Source organism: Amphibalanus amphitrite, unplaced genomic scaffold (assembly GCF_019059575.1).
Source record: "Amphibalanus amphitrite isolate SeventyFive unplaced genomic scaffold, NRLGWU_Aamphi_draft 000025F_arrow, whole genome shotgun sequence".
Lineage (NCBI taxonomy): Eukaryota > Metazoa > Arthropoda > Thecostraca > Balanomorpha > Balanidae > Amphibalanus > Amphibalanus amphitrite.
Genome location: NW_024881521.1, coordinates 621,472 through 630,180, shown reverse-complemented (window position 1 = coordinate 630,180; position 8,709 = coordinate 621,472). Strand labels below are relative to the sequence as shown.

Genomic DNA, 8,709 nt, shown 5'->3' with positions numbered 1-8,709 from the left:
TTTGAATTTTCACAACAAAATCCAGAACCAGGGAAAAGCCACGCAGCTTTTGAAAGCTCTCATCACCAGAGGTTAGTTTCATTCTCTTCAGATTACGCTTGTCGAAGTGCTAGGACAACGGTGAAAGCTCAACCGATCATATATCCCGCGTGTGTTCTCCACTCGGATTCTTCCACAAAAGTTGTAGACCGACGCAAACGCCGATTGTATAATAGGCAGTATATTCCAAAAATACGCGTACTGCGTAGAAAACTACGATGAAATATGATAAGCGATGAGATTCTCTAGCAATCCCAGCGTATTTCACGGGGAATGGTAAGCGATATTTAGCCAAAAAGCTCAGCGTGCAAATCTAAAACAGAACTACGAACGGGGTGTGCAACGTACGAGCTTAATTAAAAAACAACGCACATCAATTATTGATTCACTGCGGGTGCATTGGACGGACTAAATCAGCAGCCACCAGCACTCCAGATGAACTCGCAAGCATGCGAGTTGCGAATGGATTACACAAACAGCTAGCTACGTCCCAGCACGCTTCCAGAGTCGACACATTTGGTGACATCAATTACATACCAGCAGTAATACCTCGGCTATCAGAAGCAACCCGACAAGTTGGAATGTTACAAACAGTCTCGATAACGCTGACTGCCGGGGAGATTCAGACAAAATGGATGTTCGGCAGAAAGCCGATGGACGGACGTATTTACACAGCGCTGGAGACAACAAACGGACGGACGGACGGACGGAGGCGCGAGCCTGTTGCCCGCCTCGATACAAGCCTCAACACTGCGCAGAACGGGCAGGTAGATACATGAGGGAGAGAAAACTCCGTTTCCTCAGAACACGTTCTGTGGATCGGTCAACAGTCAACACCTATCCCGATCGTCTGAAAGTAGCAGCGACGACCAGAGCACTCATCAGCAACCGATCACTAAAAGCAGTAGACCCAGCCGCTACCACATCTCTCCCAACGGCGGCAGGGCAGGCCGAGTCCCAACTGGTGACCGTAATACCCATCACTGCCTCGGGCACCCAGCGCTAGCGCCGCGTGCCACCGATGAGCACTCGAAACCATGACCGCACTCGGCGCTCACAGCTGCGGGTAGTACACCTCGATGATGGGCATCTGGTTGAACTTGATGAGCTGGTACTGCGAGTAGACGCACAGGTGGCAGTAAAAGTGCAGCGCCGCGAACAGGTACAGGATGACGAGCGCCATCACCGAGTACAGCTGAAACGACAGTGGTAGTAGTGTCAGCGGCGCAGTAGGTAATCAAGAGGTACACAATCAATGTGTAGCGTCTACGGTACATCAGTGGTCCATCAGCCAGTCGTATATAGGCGTTACGTTAGCAGTATGTCATCGATTGGACGCTACAACCGAAGTGCCGTCCGATCTAATACTGAAACAATTTAATTCACACATGTCGGCACCCTTGACTTAACCCTCGCCCGCACATGCCATTTTCCCATCCTAGAACGCACATGGGGGGGGTGGTTGCCACCCCCCCGCGCCATTTCGTTCCTGTTGGAGATAGAGCTTAGCAGTAAAGACCAAAAAGATTCTTTGGGAAGAGACGAATCCAATGATACCCAGTTTTACCTTCTCAGGTCAGTCATTGACCTTCCAGGTCAGGTCAAACTAAAAAATGTTGCTGTTTTGGGTCACCGTTGGATATCAAGTGTGCTGCTTATCAAATACCGATGACGATGCTGTTTTCTGGTGCCAAGCCAGCTAGAACCTCTTTGTCACACTACCCGACCAGAATTTTGCTGCTGAGGTCATTTCAGGTCAAGTTAGGTCAAGGTCAATTATATGTGTTTGTATGTCTGTGTGTGTCTGTGTGTATACTGATGTGTGCACCGATTGTTTTTGGGTCCATATTACATAAAATCATGATCTGAGAAGCTTTTACCAAAAATGCAGTCAAAAAACTTCAAAAAAAGTAAATTCAGCTTGCCTAAAACGCAATTATCTTAGGTGACCTAGGTTGACCTTGACCCTGACCTTGACCCCTGTACATCGTCGAACAACATGTTCCATGATAGGTAGGAGGTAAGACTGGCAAAAAAGGCCGAAATCAGGGTGTCAAAAGCTCATAAGGCCCATGGCAAACGCAAGATGTTGAGAATTGGCCATTTGGGTCATGACATGACCTGAAAAACAAGGTCATATCTCCGAAACCAAAAATCACAGAAACTTGAAATTTTCAGTGGACATCAAGAAAGAATAGAGGAGCAGCTATACCAAAAATCAGCCTTCTAGCTCTAAAAATGTTGAGTGCAGAGCAGAAAGACTACCTGGGGGGGGGGTGGCAACCACCCCCCCCATGTGCGGGCGAGGGTTAACCGGCACGGTCACCAAATAAAACCGTCTGACCCATTCTGAGCTTATATGAATAATACACGTTCACACCGAGAGAGTCAAATCAGTCCACCACTACCAACGCAACGATCCGCGATGCAGTATGTGTATACCCACCAGTGAGTAGTACGTGTAGACGAGCCAGCCACCGAACACGAGCATCAGCAGCACGAACAGGAAGTTGTAGATGATCCACGGCAGCAGCATGAAGCGCAGCTCGCGCTTTACGCCCGACGACATCATCAGCGTGAGCGAGGCGAAAATCACAAAGTACAGGATAAGACCGAGGCCCCAGCCCAACGTCGCTGTGGGTAGACAGACGGTCAGGTAAGAAACGGCTCAGAGATAGCGATCGTGAGCTGACTGGTCATTTATTGACTGCATATTAACTACCTATCAAATAAGATAAGAGCAAACGAATCTTGAAAGTCGACAAGAACAGACGGAGGCGCGGTTGCCGAGACACAGCCAAGTCACAGAGTCAAACATATATAATAAAGACCCAAACTAAAAGCCAGTCGGCCTAGCCTCATCTATCCCGCCTCCGCTGCCGCCCAGCAATCCAGCCTCAGCCGCCGTCCCAGCACTCACAGTTACTATATCCGCCGTTGTTGCTCTCGAAGAGCGGCAGGTAGAACTGGGACGACTCTCCGCCGGCCATCTGGTAGATGACGAACACAATCGCCAGGATGTTCATCACCTGGGAACACAGACAGTGGACGGACGGTGTGAGACATGAAGCGAGCGGATCCACAGCATAGGCTGATAATGATAAAGTGAATAATTAAGTCATCACGGGGTATCGATGCACAACATCAGTACCTAAGTTATAAAAAAGAAGTCAGTCACATGGTGGCCATTGTCAGCCAAGGAATGAGCGGTAATCAACTACACATAAAATAGGTGACGCAGAAATAGTTTAGGATGGATAGAAGCAGGATAGTCACGAATATTGAATAAATGCAGTTCTTCTGCTCATTGGGTACCTACCTGTATTAGTACCAAATAGCAATGCATAATTCATATTCAATGTACAAAGGACAATATATTAAAAAAATGGATCACCAGAAGCTCCTAGACAGGAAACTAGTGCTCCAGACACTCACCAAGCAGTATGCGGCCACAGCATGGCTTCCTTGTCTGGTGTTGTCATAAAACATCCAAGGACTCCAGCAGGACCGGATGATCATTTTGCAGTCTCCTTTTCAATTCTGAAACAAAAGTTAACATTCAGCTACTGGGCATTGACAGGTAAAAATATTATACAATTCTCTAAATGGGCATTTCACATTCAGTCAGACTGACTGTCAACTAGTTTATCATTTGTCCCATAGATTAGGTAGGTATATTGGATTACAAAACATTTGATCCACCTTAGCCTGTGGTGGAACTTGGAGCCTGGCCATAATGACGATTCCAAAACAACCCCAGTTTCTTCAGTGTTAAATCTAAATACCTACATGAATAGCATGTGACCTCAACAAGGCTGGCCTGGTACACAGGGCCTGGTTGGTTGGTCTATTGTTAGGGTGAGTACATGCAGAAGCCAGGTGATGAAAGTGAAGGCTTCTGCATGATAATGCAACCTTTAACACGATAAATTGGACATGAAGCTACAGGGTGTCCCAGAATTACCCGGACATTTATTTTCTGGCTAAAAGTACGATTGCGCTCGATTCTAATGATATACAAGCATCATACTTTTATAAGATATCCCTAAGCTATCAAGCTTGGGGACTGTGTGCTTTTGGTGGCCGGTAACAACTCGAGTCAAGTATTATCTAGAGTCAAGTAAGAGTAGTCCTTTTCCGTTTTCAGCTTAAGCCACTTATAGGCAACGATGGTCAATCAACTCCCGTTTTCAACTTTGTAAACGGACTTTCGGCATGGTTTTCGCTGGAGAGCTTCAGCAGCTCATCTGCAAGCAGTTAGGATTGAGCAAAGCGCAATTATATCAGCTAACGAAGCCAGAGAGAGCAAGAGATAAACCTGATTGACAAGCTTGGGCTCGGCCATAAAGGGCCATGCACCAGTTGTCAAACGGGTGGTTGCTTGTCATGGACAACAAACGTCACTGATCTAGCTAAAAACTAGCAAAACGATAGATCAGGATTATCTAAAGAACATCAGTCTACTTTCCACCACTATCTTCGCAAAATTTTGGAATTTGGGGTCCCTCGCCTGAAAAAGATGCGAAAACTACGGGAAAAGCAGCGAAAATCACTACAATTCATCCCAAAAATATAACATATACAACAAAAATTATATTGAAGCACACTTTGTGGTCTAACGAAGGTATTCTGTCATTTGAACCGCCCGAAAAAGGCTTGTGTGAACGTCAGATGGCTACAACGCCCCAACAGCAGAGACGGCCAGGCACCCGTCGAAAATCAAATTGTGAGACATTTTGAGCCACCGTGCACTCATTGGGCTTGATATGATGGCCCAACGACAGCCGTTAGCACAAAGTGCTACTGCGGTAATATTCTACCAGTAAAAAAACTGGATGCCGTAAACCAAATGGCCATGAACGGGTTTGTTTTGGAAATCAAATCTATTGGAAGCCAAAGGTCCCGCCATGTTCAGACATGGAGCTTCTCCACTTCAGATGTAAAAAACGCGGCAAAAGTGGTGTAGGCAGCAATTTTTGTTTTGGGGGATAAAGCCTTATGACCCGGGAACACTTTGATGTTAAGTTTATCTTATATGATCGTATTATCCTCCGGCAACAGGTCAAAGAAAACAGGCCTTCGCCCAGTTTCGGGAGAGCCGTAAAACAACTGAGACCAGCAATGGCTGGCATTTTCAATCATTGTCGGCTGATCTTGTAACAAGCGTATCTATTGCATGTGCTATTTCACAGCCACCCTAGTTGACTATATAGGACGACAAAAAGAAAAAAGCGCAATCATGTTTGCCTTATTTTATACGCTAATTAACAATGTCCGGGTAATTCTGGGACACCCTGTAGATGACAATGTACAGGGTGTCCCAGAATTGAGCGAACATTCATTTCCTGGCTAAAAGTACGATTGCGCTCGATTCTAATTAGATATACTTTTATAAGACATGCCTTAGCTATCGAGCTTGGAGACTGTGTGTTTTTGGTGACCGGTCACGACTCGAGTCAGTTATTATCCAGAGTCAGCAAAGACTAGTCCTTTTTCGTTTTCAGCCTCAGCAACCAAAAAAAAATTCATGGTGAATAATTCTGAAGTTCGTAAACGGACTTTCGGCATGGTTCTTGCTGCAGAGCTCCAGTAGCTCATTTGCAAGCAGGCAGGGGTGAGCAAACTGCAGTTATATCAGCGAGCGAAGCCAAAGAGAGCAAGAGATAAGCTGATCGTCAAGCCTGGGCCGCGACCAAAAAAGAGCATGCACCAGTCGTCAAGCGGGTGGTTGCCATGTCATGGACAACAAACGTCACCCATCTACCCAAAAACAAGCTAAACGACAGATCAGGGTTAGCTACGAAACATCAGTCTACTTTTGACCACTATCTTCGACAAAATTTTGGAATTTGGGGCCCCTCATCTGAAAAATATGCCAAAACTAACGGAAAGACAGCGCAAATCACTACAAAGCAGCCATAAATCATAACATATGCAACAAAAAAGTGAATGGAAACACACTTTGTGGTCCTACGAAGGTATTCTGCCCTTTGAAGCGACATAAAAAGTCGTGTGTGGACGTCAGATGGTGACAACGCCCCAACAGCGGAGACGGCCAGGAACTCGTCGAAAATCAAAGTGTGAGGCATTTTGAGCCACGGTGCACTCATTCAGCTTGATACGATGCCCCAAAGACGACCGTTAACACATATTGCTACTGCGGTAATATTCACGCATTACAAAAACTGGTTGTCGTGAACTGAATGGCCATAAACGGGTTTGTTTTGGAAACCAAATCTGTTGGAAGCCAAAGGTCACGTCATGTTCAGGCATGGAGGCTCTCCACTTCAGATGTCAAAAAACAGCGCAACAGTGGTGTAGGCAGAGTTTTTGGTTTTGAGAGAAAATGCCTCATGGCCTGAGAACAGTTTGGATGCAAAGTTAATTGAAAATATTTATAGTATCCACCGGCAAGAGGTCAATGAAAACCGTCTTACAACCAGTTTCGGGAGACCCGTAAAACGACTGAAGCCATCATCGTCTGGCATTTAGCTACAATTGTCGGCTAATGTTGTAGCTAGCGTGTCTATTGCATGTGCCATTTCGAAGCTACCCTCACTGGCTATATCGGACGATAAAAAGAAAAAAAAACTGCAATTATTTTTCCCTTAACTTATGCACTGATTAACAGCGTTCGGTCAACTCTGGGACACGCTGTATGCATCACATGCCTCTACTCAGAGAATACATCTAGGAAAACTAAGAAAATAAAACCAACCTCAATGTGGCCTTGAATTTGGTCCCCAAAGCTTGGAAGATATCTAAGAGTGCTAAAAGACCAATAGCTTCCTGAGGGGACAGCAGACTGCAGTGTGCTCATGCTGTGTCCCAATGACCATTATCTTTGGCCATGTTGCACCAGCCACCATAACCTCGATAAGCACTGCACTGAGGTAAGGCTAGCACAGCTCCAAATAAGATATGCAACAGCTTCCTGACACAGCAGCAAAACTGCAGAGGCATCACATCATAAATTAGGCATAGCCCCACCTCACTGACAGTCGTCAGGTAATACAATGTTGTGCATTATAGTCTGTGTACCTCTCGCTGCTGTTATATGCAACTTCAAGTAGGTAGGTTAGGTAGGTAAAGGCTTAAAATCATTTAACAGCATGCAAATTTGATGCAAGCTCTTCGCCGACGACACGAAGATTTACCGTCGGATGGTGGGCAACCGGGATGACGTGGGCCTGCAAGCCGATATCGATGCGCTTGGTGAGTGGTCTCGGAAATGGATGCTTCCGCTCAATGTCGCGAAATGCAAGGTAATGCACACTGGCCATCACCATCCAAACCTGACCTACACGCTGCACGGTACCCCGATTGAAGCGAGCGACGAGGAAAAGGACCTTGGGATCGTGATCGACAGCGACCTGAACTTCAAGAAACAGGCATCAGCGGCCGTGTCAAAAGCTCGTCAAACCCTGGCTGTACTGAGACGCTCTTTTGCGAACATCAACGAGTCCACGCTACCATTGCTTTTTAATGCTATGGTCAGGCCGTTGTTGGAATACGGTAACACGATATGGGGACCATTCAGTACCTATAGGCAGCCAGAAGAGGCTGGAACGAGTTCAGCGCCGGGCGACCCGAATGGTCTCGTCCGTGAGACACTTGCCATATCGAGAAAGACTACATAGCCTCGGAATGCCTTCACTGTTCTGCCGCCGCCGCCGAAGAGATATGATCACCGCGTACCAGCTGTTGCACGGAGGCATGGCGCTGACACCGGAGAAGTTTCTGACATTGAACGAGTCTGACCGGACAAGAGGACACAGATGGAAGCTGGGCAAACCACATGCTAGAAAACTTGTGAGCAGAAACTCCTTTAGTATCAGAATAGTCAACGACTGGAACACACTTCCAGACTCTGTGGTGTCAGCGACGTCGGTGAACCAATTCAAGGCGCGACTGGACAAACTCTGGAAGAACAAGATGTATGACATCCCTTTACCCTAAGAGTCCAGTATGTACATCCTCACGAGCTTGATGAGAGCGGGATCCTCAGGCCAAGTGGCCTTCTTTAACCCGAACACCTTGAAGGTAAGGTAGGTAAGGTAATTGTCAATGACAAGGCCACAGCCCACATCAGCGCAACCCACTTGCAACTGTTATAGTTAAGGTAAAACATCCAGCAAGGCTCATCGCCCAATAGGTAGGTAGGTACTGTAAAAAAGCAATGTTCACTCATAACCCATCTTGGTCTACATGAACAAACACACACAAACACACTTTTAGGTAAACACTTAAGACAATTTGAGCTTGGAAGAAAAATATCCAGCAAAATATTCAAATAGTGCTTTATCCCCGGGCCGGCTTGGGCTGGCAGTTCAAAAAGCTTAGAAGTCCTGACTTCCTGAGGTAACTCAAGCAATTGAAATTGAAATGTACACACTGATTTAAAAAAAAAATAAGAAAAATTCCGAATTCCTTCTCTCGCTTTAGCCGTTGAACCCAAGTTGAACGAGTTGAACCAAGGCCAACGGTATTGACGGGTATGTGGTAAGCGTCGCTGTTCAGAAGATAAAGTAGTAGCAACCTGTTGCCTAGCAGTTTGTTTGAATTGTAACATTTCTCGCATACAATTGGCTTAGAAGATACTTAGCGAATGCAATATAACTGCAAATCCTGTGAGCGAACATAATACGCCCTGCGCCATGAGCGTCTTTA

General features: G+C 46.2%; 1 protein-coding gene across 10 annotated transcripts; it reads right to left on the bottom strand.

The window, feature by feature from the left end:
* Positions 1–204: 204 nt before the first annotated feature.
* LOC122393891 lies at positions 205–8,640 on the bottom strand. Of its 10 annotated transcripts, none has more exons than XM_043390404.1 (5): positions 8,623–8,640; positions 3,475–3,579; positions 2,960–3,068; positions 2,486–2,673; positions 205–1,234 (listed from the first exon to the last, which is right to left on the bottom strand). In XM_043390404.1, exons 2-5 carry the CDS (start codon positions 3,556–3,558, stop codon positions 1,094–1,096), a joined length of 522 nt encoding a protein of 173 aa, XP_043246339.1. In that variant the 5' UTR covers positions 3,559–3,579; positions 8,623–8,640; the 3' UTR covers positions 205–1,093. The 10 variants fall into 10 exon arrangements, with proteins under 10 accessions (XP_043246339.1, XP_043246269.1, XP_043246320.1 ...); XM_043390334.1 differs by lacking the exon at positions 8,623–8,640 and adding an exon at positions 8,579–8,599; XM_043390385.1 differs by lacking the exon at positions 8,623–8,640 and adding an exon at positions 8,480–8,538.
* Positions 8,641–8,709: the final 69 nt, after the last annotated feature.

Coding starts and splice junctions, on each gene's coding strand:
- LOC122393891 (XM_043390404.1), bottom strand. CDS start 3,558: ATGATCATCCGGTCCTGCTGGAGTCCTTGGATGTTTTATGACAACACC. Junction 2,674..2,959: donor CAACGGCGGATATAGTAACT/GTGAGTGCTGGG, acceptor GTCTACCCACAG/CGACGTTGGGCTGGGGCCTC. Junction 1,235..2,485: donor TCTACACGTACTACTCACTG/GTGGGTATACAC, acceptor CTGTCGTTTCAG/CTGTACTCGGTGATGGCGCT.